Below are 18,300 nucleotides of genomic sequence, written 5' to 3' on the forward strand. Positions count from 1 at the left end.
ACCCTCGTGTAGATTCAGTTGGAGCTTGGGGATAGCAGTCTAAAAGTTTACAAAATGTCACTGAATTGCGAATGGCAATGCTCACCGTCTCTTCACATATATTGTCCCAGTCATAATCCTTGCAACAAGTAGAATAGTATTATTATCTGAACTGTAGATGGAGAGGTGGAGAGAGTGGCTTGCCTAAGGCCACCTAGTGGTGTGTAGGCAAAGTTCACACCAGGGATACGATTTACAACTCTAGGTCTCGACACCTCTCCGTCTCCTTCTACTTCTGAAAAGCTGCAGATGACACACCTTGCCATGTAGTATGCTATTATACAATTACTGTGTGGTCCTCTGACTCCATGAAACGCAAGCATTTTTTAAAAAACGTTCTGAGAGCGCCATTTCCTCATTTATTTGCTTGCCAAGGATTTGCTGCATATCTGCCCTCCTTGTTGGAGAAAGATTCAGGGTCATAGTCTACGGGTGTGTTTTCAGATATTTTATTTATATATTTATTTAAAGTGTGTATATTCTGCTTTTCTCCTGATCATAAGAATGTACGAGTCCTCCTGGATCAGACCAGTAGTCCATCTAGTCCAGCATCCAGCCTCACACACAGGCCAAAGGCCAAAACAGGGCACAGAAGCTGAGGCCTCCCCCTGATGTTGCCCACTCGCACTGGTATCCAGAGCTCTTCTGTCTCCAAATGTGGAATTTTCCTTTAGTCACCATGGCTAGTAGCCAGTGATAGAACTATCCTCCTGGGGTGTGCACCAAAAAAAGGGGTGTGTGTGTGTGATAATCCAGATCTGGGTTTTAGGGATTAAAAAAAAGCCTGGGATCCCTGAAATCTAGGTCAGATTCTCTGATCCAAGTTACAGAATCCCAGATTTAACCAACCATTATTCCCTATGGAGAATAATGTCTGGGGAGTGGTCAGGAGGCATTTTTAAAGCAATCGCCAACAAATTTGCAGGGAACCTCTCCTGACTGTCCACTAAAGACCACCCAGATTTCAGGAGGATTGGACACTGGGGTTCAATTCTATGGGCCCTGAACAATCTGCCCCCAGCCACTCTCCATTATTTCCTATGGAGGAAACATATCCAAGCCTTTTAAACCCCCCCCCCCACCTGCTTGGGATTCTCTGGTTTGATCTAACTTCCTTGCAAGCTTACTGTTGTCGAATCAGGGAATCTCACAGAGAAGCCCTTTCCTGAGGCAAGGGAAGGGGTGAGGCTTGCTGAGTTGTGGAGTTTAAAAGGCGGCCACTGGTGGCAGAGGCTTCAAAGGGCTCATTTGGAGCCCAGGCAGTGGAAGGGGCAGAATGTCTGCTGCCTCCCCCTGCCCTGCCAGCCTCGCACTGTTCTCCTGCAGCACTGTGGAGCTTGGCTCTGTTTGAGTCTCTGCCCTCTCGCCAGTTGCCAGGACATGTATCACATATCCCTACCATCTCCCCCAAATCTGTCTAATACCCTTTTAAAGCTGTCTATGCTTGTGGTCAACCCTACATCCTCTGGCATGCATTCCACATTTTAATCACTTCGCAAAAGAACCATTTCCTTTTGTCTGCCTCAGTCTACTGCTCATCAGCTTCACTGGATGCCCTCAAGTTCTAGTGCTTTGGAAGAGGGAGAAGAAATTCTCTCTGCCACTCTCTCTATCCCATGCATAGTTTTATAAACCTCTATCATGTTGTCCCTTCGTCATCTCTTTTCTAAAATGAAAAAATCCTAGACTTTTCAGCTTTTCCTCATAGGAAAGATGCTCCAAACTCCTGATCTTCTTGGTTGCCCTCTTCTGTCCTTTTTCTAACTCTGCAATGTCTTTTTTGAGATACGGTGACTAGAACAGCACGAAGTATTCCAAATGAGTCCACATCACAGATCTCTACAGGGGTATTATAATATTGGCTGTTTTATTTGCAATCCCTTTCCTAATAATCCCTAGCATAGAGTTTGCTCTTTTAACTGCAGAGGCACTCTGGAGTAACACTTTCATTGAGCTATCCACTATGACCTCAAGGTCTGTTTCCCTCAAGGTCTAAACAAGTTCAGTTCCAAACAGACTTCAAGGTGGTTTACATACATTTAAAAGTAAATACAAATCACACTGACAGAAGCACACCACCACCTTCACTCATGGGTTATTGAAGGCAGGAGGGAAGAACTCTGCTTTACACAACCTCAGGAAATTCATGCAAGGTTCCTGCACCCTTCGGAAGCCCCTTCCATAGCAGAGGTGATGCCACAAAGAAAGCATGAGCTCAAGGAGCAATAGTCCTTGCTGACCTGGGGGTGGGGAACGAGTAGTAAACCCTTGGTCTGATGATCAGAACTGCCTTATGGGGAGATATGGGAGGTGGAAGCAATCTCTCAGATAGGAAAGTCCCCTGTCATGAAGGGCTTTAATGAATAGCACCTTGAACTGAGCACAGAAACCAATTAGCAGCCAGTGTAGCAATCTTAAATTTGGGGCGACATGTTTAAAATGCTTAACCCCGTCAATAGTCCAGGTGCTGCATTTTGCACCTTCTACAGCTTTTGTGCTGTCTTCAAGATCAGGAGGGCTCCCGTCAGTAGGCTCATACCGGCTACTGTGTTCGGCCGTAAATACTACAAGGGATTATCAGTGATAGTGAACAGAAATAGTCTTTCAAGAAGAAGATCATCTGTTGTAAATGTAATTCCCAGCAAGGAATCCCTCCTAAGCTTTCAACACCTCCTAGGAATATTATTTGAATATCGCCAGCTCCCCTTCCAGTCTGGGAATTATCAAGGCTGGCCTCCTAGGACAAGGAACAAAATCTGGACTGCAAAACACTACAAGCGCTGCACGTAGTGTTGGGGTATGGTCACATTTTGACTGAACAAAAACACTTAAAACAAGCTGCTTCTTTCCCTCTGGGAGACTTTGGTATATTTTTTTAATGCAAACTAGTTTATCCATTAGGGCCATTTAAGTGGAGCAGAAGCGAGGGAGAAAGGACTGGGATACTGGTGTACGTCCGTGCCTGGGAGCATTTATCAGGGGCCAGGTCTGTCTTGCAGCTGCTCACATTTGAGAAAGTCTGCTGCTCATCTTGATCCTTCTTTTAAATCTGGTGATTTATCCCATCTCTTCTCCAGTATTTCACAACTGACAGAAGCCGAACACGGAACTTTATTTCAAATTCTTATTTTTGGCTTTTTAAGGAGTCAGCCCTTTTCAGAGGCCATTACAGAGTCAGAAATGTCAATAACGCTTATTTCGAAGAGGCTAACAAGATGTAAGGTTTCAATCCATCACGGCAGGCACATCTGAGAGGGTGCCTGAACACCCTTCTCAGGCTGCGCAAGATCTGGTTTCTGATGCAGCTACTATTGCCTTGAACTTTTGCAGAATCTTATATAACATTCTCATCTGAATGACAAATTTCTCTAGTGTGGTAGCCCTGATTGGGCTAGGGATCCCTGACATGTATTTAAAAGACCTATTGTATTTACGGGGAGAACTACCAGTATAACCTGTCACCATCGAAGTATGGAGTTCCCCTAAACTAATGTGGCAGGTCTTACCTTGAATTCATAAGTGTTTCCTGTGGCAGTGAGTTCCAAGGATCAGTTACAATATAACAACGTTAATCTTTCCTTTTGTTAGAGTTTAAACTTGTTACATGTTCATTTCAGCAAATGCTTCCAGGCTGCTATTGGTTACTTTTGAAAGGGAAAACTGGAACTAAAATTAACTTGATAATAGCTAAAATTATCTTGTTCCTAAAAGTCTGTCCTGAAAATAACTGATATGCAAACCCTTGCCTGGGCTAATTAAGTAACGAGACAGTCTGCGCTGCAGATTTATAAGTTCTGAAAAGTGATTTAAGGAATAACAGCCCCAAAGACTTTTCTGCAGAACTGGGTAAAGTTTATGTCCAAATCTCATACTGTTAACGGAGGAGTGAAATATTCGTTTGGCGAAACCATCAAATTGGCACGTTGCTTTGCTGCTATTCAGGCCAGACATGTGTTTGTGGACTGTGAAGGGGTAAATTGATTTCCACCTCCAGGAGTACTTAGAGGACATGATATATGGGCTTTGAAGCCAGTTTCCCAGTGGAATGGCACTGCAAGAGTCTTCCAGAGTTTGAGACAGAATTTAGTATTTTTCACCTCCTTTGTATAAAAACCAAGATTTTGCCACCCATAATGTGTATACAAAGATTTTGGTGCAAAACACATAGTGGCCCTGTGTGCCTGGTAGGTTAACCTTTTGTGGGGCCTGGAACTCAGAGAGCATGTTGCATTGTAGAGACTAAGAGAATGCAAAGTGACCTGGAAGTCCATGGGCCATCTCACCTCTGCCAGTACATGGCCTTAAGCAAGCCATGTGTACAGGCTCAGCCATACACCCCCTCTGCAATACAGGAATCATAATGCTAGCCTACTTTACAGGGCTGTCATAAGGATTTCAACAAGATGATGTACGCAAATTGACACGATTTTTTTGAATGCTAAAACTGTTCAAATGCTATATAAATGTTATTGTTTTTATTACTATTGTCATGCAGCTAGAGTTCAGACCCCACCCTAGGGAGTATGAACAGCAGAGTATCAGCCCAAGAGTATCCTGCCAACTGCCCTGATCAAGAGCGAGGCTGCCTAAAATCAGAAGTAGGATGCTGGGGTGTGAATAGGGAAGATCGGTTGCCTTCATGCTCTGCTTCATGAGTTTCTCTGAGGTATCTGACACCAGAACTCTGGACCTTGGTCTGCCCAGCACAGTAATTTCTACATCCTTAAGTATCACACTGTGGTCTTGCATGGGATTCTGGGAAAAATCCTCCAGGGTAAGCTTTTAAAGGATGCTGAAGGTGATGCTCATAGCGGAGACCAGAAAGAGTTAACCATAAATGGAAAACTACCAATATATCCGTCTCCCTGTACCGTAAAAGCAACGTTTCTGTACCTTGCTGATTTATTTAAAACACTGAAAATGGAATTAATGAGAAGAGCCGCTTCACTTCTCCAACGACTCACCTTTTGTGAGGGCAGGCAAGGATGCGGTTTTAGCTAGATAGATGTGATATAGTAAGTTGAACCATCCAGCTCTGGGTGTCAGAAGATCCATCAGAAATCAAGGGGGTCGGGGGGGGGGGGAGACCATGATTATAGCTCAGTGGCAGAGCACCTGCTTGGCATGCAGTGAGCTCAGTCTCCGGCAGCTCCACTTGAAAGGGCCTCAGGTAGCAGGTGCTGACATACAATCCTTCTCTGTCTGAGAGTCTGGAGAGCTGCTATTTATTTTCTTTTACTTATTTAAAACATTTCTATCCTGCCTTTCCACTCAATTAGGACCCTCGTGGTGGCGAATATATACCTACACACACATGCGCGCGTGCGTGCGCCCGCCCGCCAAATGAAACAAAAAAGTTTTCACCTACTGGTGGAAGATAACATCTTCCTGAGGAGGGAATTCCACATTAGTCAGAACGGACTCACTTGGTCTGAGCATGTTAGGCAGGTTCACGCGTGTTCCTAAAGTCATGGGGGCGGGGGTGGGGCGGGGATGGCTCAATGCTAGAGCACAACCGTTGCAAATTCCAGGTTCAACCCCTGCAACTTCAAAAGACCCTAGGCTGGGAAAGCCCTTCCTGTTTTGGAGCTTGCATAGCCACAGGGGCAGAGGAAGTGGGTACCAACGGTCTGACTCGGTATAAGGCAGTTTCATATATTCTAATCATCATCTCAACACAGCAAAACTTTAAATGCAGAAGGTGCTCATTCAGAGGGTATTCGAATACTGCACAAAGCTGCTGTTGCCAAAGAAAGAGCTTACGGATGGGAGCAGAAGACTGTGAAGCAGAGCCAGAAACTCCGGGGGTTAAGCTGGTCTGGTACCCAATACCGAGGAAGCTGGTTGTTGGGTGATGGGGGAAATGCAGGTGGTTGAAACTGGGAAACACTCACTGCAGCCCTCAATCCTTCACATCCTGGGAATCAGGTCATCCCAGAGCACCAACCCCATGCCACTGAATCCTATCTGCTGCTCTCCATAAATTGAAAGAGGAGGGTTGCCTGGCCAGTCTATCTTATGGTCAGCCTGCCTATCTCATGTATTCTCTTTTGGGAGAGTGGTATGCACAGACTTAATCTAAGTCAACCAGATTCTAAGCTTTTCTGTAATTGTAATGTTTAAAATGCTGGTAGAAGGCTCCCTTATACAAGGTGTAGGTACGCAGGTCCAGTATTTCCAGATACCATCCTCATTCCTTTATGTTACTCTGCCCTTCCTCCAAGGAACTCAAGGTGACAGAACATGGATCTCCCCTCTTCTATTTTAATGACCCCGGGATTTAGGCTAGGCTTTTAAGGCATCTAAACCAATGACCATTGTTGAAAAGTCTCTTGAGCTAGTCTAAGAAGTATACTCAGGACCTCTCTCACACCAACAGAGAATCAGGTTTCTACATACAGGATCACATGAAGCTGATATCGTAATCCGACTACCTAGTTGATCATTTGTCGTCTCTATCTGGCAGAGGTTCTTCAGGATCTCACTCAGAGAAAGGGCTTTCCTAATGTCTGCTATCTGAGATGGTTTAACTGAAGATAACAGAAACTGAGCCTGGGACTTTCTGCATGCAAAGCAAACACTCTACTACTGAGCTTTGGTCCCATCCATGTAATAAAACTACCTTCTGCCATCTTATATGGTCAGTGGGAAAGATGGCATGTAAATATTTAAGTAAATAAATACTGAGTCAGATGACTGGCCCACCTAGCTCAGTACTTTCTGCTCTGACTTGCAGCAGATTTACCTGAATTGAACCTGTGGCCTTCTGCGTGCAAAGCATGTGCTCTACCGCCAAACCACAAGCTAACAAGCATTAATTCTCACCACCACCAAGAACTGTGAAAGGGTATCAAAGAGCCAATATCTGAACAAAAAGGTTTTTGTGCTGGAGATGAGGACGTGAGGGCGGAGTCTTCCACTGCCTAAACACCCATTGGCTGGCATCTTTTTCCAAGCTGCCCCCACCCCCTTGCAAGCCCCGAGCCCCCTTGTTTGGGAAGAGATGATAAATAAATCAAATTCCACTAAGCAGCCTTTCCACAGTTGCAATTGGGCTCCTTCGTTGTGTCTGCACCTCATCAATCACACCATTGTCTGCTTGAGAGGCGAGCCTTGTAAATGTCATATCCACTCAAGCCCAAGGAGAAGCAAATCCGAATGCAGCAAAGGAGTTTTAATTGGATAGTGTAATTAAACTGAGGGGGGAAAACAGACCCAGCAGGCTGGCTTTGACAGGATAGATGAAGACCCCCTTTTAATAGGGCTACAAAACATATTTGTTAAAGAGGATGAGGCAACGCTCACTTCCTGATGGCACTCTACAGCAATTTGCACAAAAAAGGCCCTTCTGGAATGGATTCATTTAACAGGCAATAGCAGAAATTGTGGAGGGGGGGGCAGGGCACTGGAGCCTCTCAATGCTTGGATCTAGCTTTGAAATGTTTGAAGACAGGGCTTCCAAGCACAGACAGCACCAACATTATGATGAGCTGCTTTAGGTCCCTTGAGGTGTGGGAAGTAAGCCTCTGCTCCCCCATTTCAGTATTCGATTTACCTGAACCCTACCGCTACTATCACACAGTCTCCAAAGTCTGATTCCAGTCCAATTAACAAACACACAGTCACTACAAAAACCAGTGTTATTGTTTTGGTTGGGACGAGTTCAGATCATGGCTTATAAGCTTACCCCCTGTGGTATCTATTGCCATGTGATGACCCACTCCACCCCAAATCATGTGGCTGAGGCCAGGATTACCACCTCTTCATAGCCACACAAGTCTGAAGAAGCAGAGAAAGATAGTAATGCTGGGTGTTGGAGGAAGGCTGTAGACTGCCTCTGCATGTGGTAAAAGGTGCCATGCAGTCTGCTCTTAAGGGGACCTTGCAGGGCTCCAGGTCATCTGAATAGTGCCCTTGCCAAAGTTGCAATCTATCGCAGAGAGCAAGGTCTCACCTCCTGAAGGATCAAGAGTTCCCAGACATCATGCTGAACCGTTTCATAAGATTGGAGTGCAAGAGGCTAGCCATTATGATATGACCAAAAAGGTTACTCCATGGAGGAAAAAACCCATGAACAAGAAGATGCATCTATGGCTCATCCTTAAGTGGTTGGGACCATCTCACCATAACGAGATTCTGTTTTGCCAGCAATCAACAGTAAACCTTGACTGTCTAACCACTACACCTGTTTCACATATGTGATTTCCAGAACCTGCAAGTTCCATTTGCACCACACATCTTGACGTAGTGTAAATGAATGTGTGGAGAAGCCCTCAGCTAAGCAGGCGTACATTAAGCATTCCACTGACCTCGAAGGTTGCATTCCAATAGCACCTGACATAATCCAATCATGAGTCCGTTCGGCTGCTACTACACCTGATGTGTAGAAGACTCCAGTACAAAATGAAAATATCAGGTAACTTTAGCTTTGTTTGCAATATTTAAAAAGTAAGAGAAAGAAAAAAAAAGGCATTTGGGCTTGTTAATTTGGCTATCACTTACCAGCCAGTTTGAATTCTGCTAGAAAAGCTATTTTTGTGCAGATGTGGAATGCACCGGGAAAGACTGACTCGTGTAGCAACATCAATCAAAATGTCGGCTCTCTTGGCAGGTCTCGACAGTGAGGCAGGTTCAAAGGTTGTAGGATAAAGGAAAGGGGGGGGGGACTCTGGTTCAGCTCTAATATGCCCTCGCTGAAAGTCTTGCAAAAGGTACCTACCCCCTTCTGTATTAGGCAGCTTTCATTAATCTTCTTGCCATCTTCCTTAACTAGCCATGCAGAACCGCTCGATAGCAAGACACATAATGGGGAGGCCCTGTGCCTATTACCAGGTTAACATTCTGTTAAGCCCCAGCACAACAATGGAATAGGAATCTCAACGAAATCTTAAAACCGCGAGCTGCACCACCAGCAATTAAATTACTACTTGGAGCCACCAATATGTGCACAGACCCATAGAGAAAAAGCGGCCTTTGTTTGACCTGCCTGAGAACTGAAGCTACTCACTGGCAGAGGTAGTCTTTTTAATAATAATAGTTATAAAAAGAAGGATGACATTTCCTTGGCATGGTCAATACTATGTTGTTTAGAAAGTCATGTTTGGAAACAAACCAGACTACAAACATATGGAGGGGCAACTGGGAAGAAAATGGGGAGGAAAGGTTGCTCTCTCCTGCCAAGCCAGGTGCTTGGCAACAATGTCTCCAATAGAAGCTACCGATAAGTGTCACCATGCCGGTAGCCCAAGCTTGTGTGCAAATTCAGAGTCATCCAAGAACCTGGACAGTGAAGGGATGGCAGAAAGCAAGGCTGAGACATCAAGAATTTGAGGTGAAGAGGAAGAGTAGCTTTCCTCTTGCAAGGACCCAAGAGCTATTGAGGAGCACTTCCTCCCACAGAGACCAACCTGGACAGGTTAGGACATCTTCTGAAGACACTCTTTTTGTGCCCTCCCCATTTGAGATACAGTGGTCTTTTATCTCTAGCAGCTCTAGCTACTTGTTCAATCACTGTTTCATTGTTTGATCATAATCGGTTCTGCTGGTTTGGATGGTTCATTATTTTGTATGGTTTTGTTGTTTTAAGCTTTGTTAGAAGCTGCCCTGAGGATTCTCATTCATAAGGCGGAAGGAAGAACATGCACAAAAGTTTTGATAATGTAAATAAGAGGTGAAACTTGCAGCTGAAAAATGAAAAGCAAGACCCATACTGTGGCTCAGGTACAGCACAGGCAACATTACCAATGGGACATTTGTCCATCAAGACTCTAATGGTCAAGACTGAGAGGGCACAGGCTGAATGCAGCCGTCAGACCACCGGTTCACCTAGTTCAGTATTGTTTACTCTGAGTGGAAGCCTCTCTCAGGCAGAGAAACATGTTTTTCAACACTAGAGAATCCTTTAACTCAAGATCCCAGTGACTGAACCAGGGACCTTCTGTTTGTAGAGCATGAGCTCTGTCACTGAGCCAATAGTAAAACTCAATGATATTTCATCCCTGTAGACGCTGTCTCGTCGAAAGGTTGGGACTACCAGATTAGCACAATGCTGCTACACCCATCACTGTTCATGGTCTACCCATGGGGCAATCTTTCTGAAAAGGCAATGGCTTGCGGAACTGAAGTCCAACCCTCCTCCTTCAAACAATGTAAAGAGACATTAAGAGAATCAGATTTCCTTTAAATTACACTATTGCCAGAGGACCTAATTGCATTAAGCTTATTACGTTGCTTCCTTAAGACTTTATATTATGTACACTTAATTGAGATACAGGGCTCTTTTTTAGCTATAAAAATGGCAGCTCCTTTATTAAGGTTTAAATCTTACATCTTAACGACAGGACACTTCCCCTCAAGATTCAAAACCTGCAAGATCTTTTGTGATAATCAGATGGTGCTTGATTTAAACAAGCACTTTATAGATATGGTGTTTGCAAGATTCTAATGGGGCTTGGGAGTTTACTAGGGAGGCCATTAGCGCCTCTCCCTGTATCTGAGTTCACGAAGCTGGATTTATTTGGCAAATAAAAATACAGAACTTGAGCTAGCCTGGTGCATGGGGCACAAATATTCTCAGCCATTGCTGCAAAGAGAAGTAGGTGCAGAAGTGACGGCATGGATTGAAGTGGAATGGAAGCCATTTTGATGTTCACTAGACTTACGACAAGTGAGTGAGATGCTCTCTGAACCAGGGAGTGAATACTCAAAACAGCCCATAAACAGAGAATCTGTAGAGATGGATTGGAGTAAGGTCAGAAGACAATGGAGAAATGTCAGATATAGACGGGTGAGGTCTAGGGGCCTCCACTTTTGGACTGCAGTAAAGCATCCGGAACAAGGCAAAACTGTTGGTCAGAGGCAGAACAAAGTCAGTTTCCTGGCAGGTGAATGGGGGAGCAGAGGAGAGCAGGCAGAATGCCCGAAGGCGCTGGGGAACCAGGAATATTTTGCCATGCCATGAAAACATAGCTGAGGCAGACCAAAGACCAGAGTATGTACGCAGCCTATGGAGGTGCTTTTTTCTGTTGAGAGGAAGGAGAAATTTAGAATGGAGCAGAAAACAACACTGACGAATCAAGGAGGGGTGGAAAAATACATGCTTTCATATGTGGGCCCTTGAAGACCCATGGTTTTCTAAAGAGCTACTGTCCAATGCTTAGTGACTATACTTGTGCTGTGCAAACAGAAGGCCCCAGCTTCAGTTCCGAGCACCTCCACTTGAGGCTGGCAAAAATCCCTAAACCTAAGACACTGGAGAGCGGTTTCCAGTCACAGTGGCTAGGAGGACTGGTGGTCCAACCACAACCAAAGAATCTTCATTATGTTCACAGCACCGAATTTGAAGGCGAATGCACATGTAACAGGGCAGGGGAGAAGTTCATAACCTGACCCACACACAATGCCTTTGGAGCAAGTGTCTTCTTTAACGAAAGAGAAATGTCTTTGCACGGGTGGAACCACATAACCATCCGTTTGTGACACGTTCCAGCACACCTCAGAAGGACTAGATGGAGGATGGTTGTGTTACAAGAGATAAAAACACGGAAACAAAATATATTGCAGAACTCAAAAACCCTTATCTCCCCTCAGCCTCGCTCCCTTTGCTGTAATTCATTCAAGGAAGCCCCAGGAATAATTTTTTGATGTAAACTCTGCTACAAACATATATCACTTTGCTGATAAGATCACAGGCAAAACGGGGGCTATGAAACAGAGCTTCATTCCTTTATGCTGCCCAAATAAGCTTCCCTTCCCTTCTTAAAAAGTTCAAAAGGGATGGATTGAAGAAAGCCTCGGAACACATGGCATGTTGGCTTCTACCCAGAACCCCTTGCAAGACAGTCTAGGACAATGCCAATGAATTCAGGCAAGCAGAGGAGAGGTAAGAACATTGCTTTTGACTCTAGGACATAATTGAAGAAAGACTAAAACCACACAGAGTGACCTCTGCTTCGTAGCAAGCAAAAAATGCCTCTCTCGACAACAAGCCACTACTCTTTTGGGCAAGGATTCTTGACTTAAATTCCAGGAGGAGTTTGGAAAGTATGATCTTTACCCTGCTGAATGGAGATGATGCTCAATGTAGTTAAGAACAAACTTCCCTTCAAGCCATGCGCAAATCACATGCTGCGCTCAGGGTCCCCCGAGATTCCCTTGACATTTCATGTGGGAGAATGAAACAAAAAGATCTGGATACGGAGGGACTAGTTGGATGCTGAATAATTATGGGTCACATACATTGTTTGAGGTTGGCTTTTTGAGATATTCTGGTTAAAAAGACAACCTAAGGTAAGCCAAGTGCTGCTTCAGAAAATTCGACGAGCAAAATCCAGGTATACAAGTGCTTGCGTATGAAAACCTTTGGCTCCTGTCTCACTGTCTTTATTTATTTATAACAGTCACAGGGTAAACCTTTCTACTCAGGAAACACCCTAGGAAATCAACGTACTGGCTGGAATCCAACGATTTTATTTTGTGAACAGCAGGCACTTCTCAGGGAAGGGGGAAGGTTGTTTCTGGAACTGCAGCCCCTTACACCACTTCAAATATAGTTCCTAAGGATCCTCCTGATCCTCTGAACTAGTTTTTGGGGGCACGCAGGAGACAGTAGAGGAAAGAGGGAGTCGGGAGAGCTCCAGTCCATGAGTAAAACTCTGGGTGATTAGGGCCTGGAGAGCTCCTGAGTCCGTGGAATGTCCTCCTAAGGGAATGTTAACCCAGAAACAGTTGCAGAAACTTTTAAGACTGATCTCTGTCAAGGTTTCTGGTAAGTTATAATTCTGGTAGGGTTGCAATTAGGGCTGCATTGCTGCTTTCTAGGTTTCAATTTAACAGCTGCTTTATGTTTTATTTACGCTGATATTGTTTGACTTATTTTTTAGAATATATAAGTCACCTTGGATATTTACTTTAAAGGAAAATGTAAATTTCGCTCTTTTCTCCCCTCACTTTGCCACAAAAATAAGTTTGCTTGCCTACTGCTGCAGAGGAGGCTAGATAAGTTACTAGCCCACAATAAGTACCTATCCTTCCCAGGGCCAGTGCCTCCATTGAGACAAGCCCGGTGACCGCCTCAGCGCTGAGGCACCAGAGGGGGCGCTGGGACCGGGGGGAGCAGTGTGCACCGTGAAGCTGGCAGCAGCAGTGCACGGGCGGCTGACTGGGAGGGATGGGAAGCTGCCCATGCGCCACCCCCGGCCGCCTGCCACACCTGGCCCGCAGCTACTGCAGTCTCCCAGCTTTCCTGAGCTGCTGCCACTGCCAACATATGCTCCCAGCCGGGAGCAGCAGCCGTGGGCCAGGCACGGCAGGCGTCCGGGGCGGTGCGCAGAGCAAAGGAGCGGGAGGGCTGGGAGGACACACGTCTCCTCAGCCACCTGGCCTGCCTGGCTGGGCCGGCAGCCTCCTGGCCCTCCCAGCCAGTCGCCCACCGCCCCGCAGTCCAGGTGTGCGCACGGGGCCAGGAGCAGTCCTGAAGCTGCCTCCCCACCCGGCCTCAGGCACCAGAAACCCTGGTGGTAGACCTGATCCTGCCTGGCCATATGTACCTATCACGGTCATAGAAAAAAAACACATACACCAAAACTGTACTGTCTTTTCAAAAATCTTCTGTGTGGTTGCCTAAAGGTGATTTTTTTTTTTAATACACTCCAAGTTGCCAGGTAAGTGGCTACTAATAAGCTTGTGCTTGTCTATAAACATGGAAATCGATACAGATCACCTCTGGAACACAGAGTTTGACACCAGAACAATTATTTATATGTACTAATAGCCAAAATCGGCTTGAGCCTTATGAAATTGCAGGTCTTTGTATCTCCCCCATCCATTCCTGAAAACATCAACTGACCTCACTCAGTCTCGAAAATGGCCAGTCAATTTAAATTTCAGTCCACCAGTTGAAATTTGCACATGCAAGAGATTAAGCTGGGCACTTGAAGCAAGATCTCAAATGGATTTTTCTGCTTCTGGATCCCCTCTTGAATATTTGTTTGTTGACTGGTTCTTTTAAAAACGCTGTTTTGGGATCTGTGGATATGAGCTGGAAGTTTCCTTGTGCATATGGATTCTCCAACCCCACTCCCCCCCGCCCCCCATTCAAGCTGCTGCCAGCAGAGGTACTACAAAAAATGGCCATGAAGTAGGGAGGATGCGCCCAAGTGCCACTTCCTCACTTTCGAAATAAGTGGTCCGAAATGAAAAGTCTTCTGCAAATTGCTTGTAACTTTTCTGTTGTGACAAAAAGGTATTATCTTGGTGGCTTCTCTGTAATTGTCCAAATTTCTGCTTTTGGACATGAGCTTTCGCATCATCTAGAAGCACAATACAAGTTAAGGGCAGGCATTTGTTAGGAAATTTTTTACCAGCATGAGGAAGGATTTGATGGTTGTGTATCTTCCACATGTCCCATGGGAAGCATGGCAGCAAGAAGAAATCGAAACTAAGAAACTTACTCGGGCTCTTTTCTTCTGCAAGGTCACAGGTACAGAGAAGTTCAGAGTCGATGGAAATTGGCTTCTGCTTGATCCAGAACTTGGTACTAGCTTTCTGGTTCGTCACAGGATCCACCTCCACTTTGTCACCTGAGATACCTGAGCATTGAAAGAAAAAGAATCCTGGTACTAAACCTTCAAGTAAGGAAGTTAAAATTCTTCCATGCCTAATTTCCTGCATGGATGGCACCACGCACAGGAAAATACTAAGGACTACCAGGATTTTTCACTCTTGCCAGAAGAAACCTGAACAGAGCAAAAGAGAAATGACACCAAACAAAGAAAGCTTTGGACTGCAAAAGAGATATTTTTAGTCTCCTAATACAGCTGAATCTCTTAAGCCTTGAGGGTGGAAGCTGAATAGGTCTTCAGGTAGTTGGGGAAGGAGCTTCAGCATTCTTGCCCTTCCCATAATTATGCAAAACAGAAAGTAGATTTATTTGGGAACATAAGATAAAAATTACATACATCAGATCAATCTGCAGGAGCTGGGAAGGTAATTAATACATTTTGATTGAGTAAACATTTATAGATGCTTCAAGTATCTACCCTCAATCAGAAGTTCAACCATGTAAAGAATAGGGCACACACTTGGCTTCTACAAATTCTAGTTTGCTAGTTTCAAATGCTGATGTCCTCTGACAATTCCAGCAAACGCAATTCACCAGAACATCGAGAAGACTGCATCCCTGGGTTCAACCCTCACCTCAGCCACAAGCTCATGTGGAGGCATCAATCCATCTGCAACATGGGAATAGTGTTACTAGCTTAACTTAAAAGGTGCTTTCAAGGACATCATCATCCCAACTACTATACTAAGGTAACTCATGTGAAGCACTTTAAATGTTCAAGAAAGCAAATACGAATGCAGTATGGATGATAAGGAGGCGAAGTTACCCATCTGTCAGAGGCCGTGTTTTGTATGGGGATGGTTCAGCAAGTAGTCTACAGCACCCTTTCATATGGGCAACTTTGTGCAAATGACTTTTGCTAGATTACAACAGATTCTGATAAGACCCCCATCTCTTTATTTCTCTGTTTTTTTTAGAAATGTATCTCTGCATTTGTGCAATGTCTTAATATTACTCTGCACTGAAAATTCTTCTGGAACAAGCCTCAGATGTGCAAGTAGAAAATGGGGTTGTATTATCACCATTCTGAATTTCATTGGTGAGTGAGCAAAAAAAAGAAAAGAAAAAAAAAGAAATAAACAGGCGTCCCACTCATCCAAGATGCCAAAGGAACAAACTAAGAAGTTAATCCACCCTGGGATAGACTCAGTAATTTATAACAGATTCTATTATGGGCTTCCCCCCTCCTTCCCTTCTCCAAAGCAACAACCTTGCCGTGCGGAGCAGAAACGGACAGCATCTCATTGCTTAACTTGCAATTACAAGGTTCTCCTCTGACATGAGTGACCAAACCTCTCTATATACTTTTTCATAGTGGCAGCTGTGCGGAGAAGGACTTAAAAGTAATTACATTTTTAGGTCACGAGTTATAGGTCAAGGTCACTCTGAAATAGGCAAAAGGAATAAGGAGTATTTAAAAACAACATGCAGGGAGAGGTTGGTTCTTTGTTTAAAGCAAAGAAATGGGAGAGAATTCCTTACCCTGCTCTCCTTTGGATTTCTTTGAAAAGGACAAAAAGATCTAAAAGAATTCTTTTAAAAAATGGAATGGATACTTAACAGAATAAAACCAATCCTATTTCTTCCTTTACCATAGTTGCTAAATTAACAGTAAAATCCTGAGCAGAGTTACTCCATCTAAGTGCACTGATTTTAGTGGGCTTAGACTGGAGTAACTCTGCTTAGGATTTCACTGTAAATCTCACATAAACCACAAAAACTCACATAAACCACTAAGACTGCAACCTCTCTGAAAAACATGCCTGGCTCTAGCATTAAGAGAAATTCTAAGTCCTCTTTATTCAATTTATACGTGAAACACAACAATCAATTTCTTCTTTTAAGGAACAATCAATTTCTTTTCTTCTTTTTAGGAATTTGGAGTCTGTATCTAATCAATTCCATGTAGATGTTCATAAGCAGGCAACGTCTTCCCAAACCTCCTGACCGTCTACTAGATAATCACCCTGTGGTATGTTACATCAAACAACTGCAAGAACTGAGGTTTAAAAAGAAAAAACCTCTTTTAAAAAAGGGGAAAAAAGATCTTAATATAGAATCAATGTCTATATCTAAAAAAAATTTTTTTGGGGGGGGGGGGAAAGATTCCCTTCCTCATAACAATGCTACCCGGCTGCGTGTGCAGTGTGGCTCCAATCCACAGGATGCCCTTACAGAATGCCGCACAAGGAGGACCTATGCAATTTGCTTCAAGAAGTAAATGGCAGATATTGTGAACCAGTCCCCTACAAGATTTAAAGACAAGTTCTCTAAATTGTCAAAGTGCGGAGGATCAAGCTACAGATAGCTGAATGTGTTGAAGAAGCTCAGAACTATTGATACAAACAGCAAGCATGGTAACTTGTCAACATTTCAGATGGAAAAAGGGGAATGCATGTGATCATCACTTCAAGGTTTAGTGCTCAAGCTTTCCTCATATTAAGGGCTTTACTCGCAACTACTGTATTTATTTATTTTACAATAGTCTATTCTTCATTGATTTAAAAGCCGGAAGGGCGAAACTATCCTTGCCGTGTAAGGTGTTCTCAACAGTTCTTAATATGCTTCAGCAGTTGCAGTTGCAAAAGGGGAGGCAGCGCATTGCACTGTGCCTTAGCGTTTATGCACACCGATTTGCCTGCATGTGCACTACAGACAAGATGCATTTACTCTCCCACTCAATAGAATAAAACTTGAGACACTGTGGAGAAGGAGCTGAACTCTGATGAACAGTAACTCTAATTGCTTGCACTAAGAACAGTTTAACAAGGCTATGCCCCAAAGATTAAAAAAACAAGGACAAAGTAAGAACAGTGATTTGCTAGGAACAGGGGGCAGGGACCAGGGCGTAAGGGCAATTGTATGACATTAAGACACAGAATGCATCATGTTACATATTTGCTCTGATCAGGGCTTTTTTCTGGGAAAAGAGGTGGTGCTCAGTGGTGGAACTCAAGATCGCACAATGACATCACTTTGGGTCAGCTGGAACAAGGGGGGAGTTTTTTAAAGTTTAAATTGCCTCGGTGAAAATGGTCACATGGCCGGTGGCCCCGGCAGCGCGGAGGGCAATCTTATCTCCCCCCTGTCTGGAGATCAGGGGGCGGGGCCACCGGCCATGTGACCATTTTTAAGAGGTGCCAGAACTCCGTTCCACTGCATTCCCGCTGAAAAAAAAGCCCTGGCTCTGATCATGACCATATTGTCTCTTGTAGTCAGCAAGGCTCTGCTTTCTTATTCTGCAGAATACATCCCTTTCACACATGCTGTGAGAATGAGAAAGAAAAGCAGGCGACATGTGCATGCGTTTGTTAGTAACCCCTCCACTGCTATCCAGAATATTCACGCTTAGGCTGAACCTAAGATTTTGGGCGCCCTAGGCCATGGCACCCAATCTGCCACCCTACATCACAGGGAAGTGGGAAGATGACACTCATTCTCTTCACACACACCCTGTGCCATGGGGAGAATGGATGCCAGAACCTGTCCTCCTCTCCCCAGCACCATGGTGAGAGGCTGCCACCTGCCCTCCTCGCCTCCCAGTGAAAGGTCTGGTAGTGGATCACAATGGCACCTCCCTCCCTCTCCCCACACTGTGGTAGGAAGACAATGCCAGCCTCCTTGCCTCCCAGTCAAGTGAA

The 18,300-nt window shown here is 44.6% G+C and overlaps 1 protein-coding gene across 2 annotated transcripts in view; it reads right to left on the reverse strand.

The window, feature by feature from the left end:
• The window catches only part of MAPKAP1 (MAPK associated protein 1), a 186,789-nt gene that overhangs the window by 11,003 nt on the left and 157,486 nt on the right, over nt 1–18,300 (reverse strand). For both annotated transcript variants that reach the window (XM_054997531.1, XM_054997529.1), the window contains exon 10: nt 14,490–14,627. In XM_054997531.1, coding sequence (XP_054853506.1) covers nt 14,490–14,627 — 138 coding nt within the window. The remainder of the gene's footprint in view (nt 1–14,489; nt 14,628–18,300) is intronic.

Source organism: Eublepharis macularius, chromosome 14, assembly GCF_028583425.1.
Source record: "Eublepharis macularius isolate TG4126 chromosome 14, MPM_Emac_v1.0, whole genome shotgun sequence".
In the NCBI taxonomy this organism is placed as follows: Eukaryota; Metazoa; Chordata; class Lepidosauria; order Squamata; family Eublepharidae; genus Eublepharis; species Eublepharis macularius.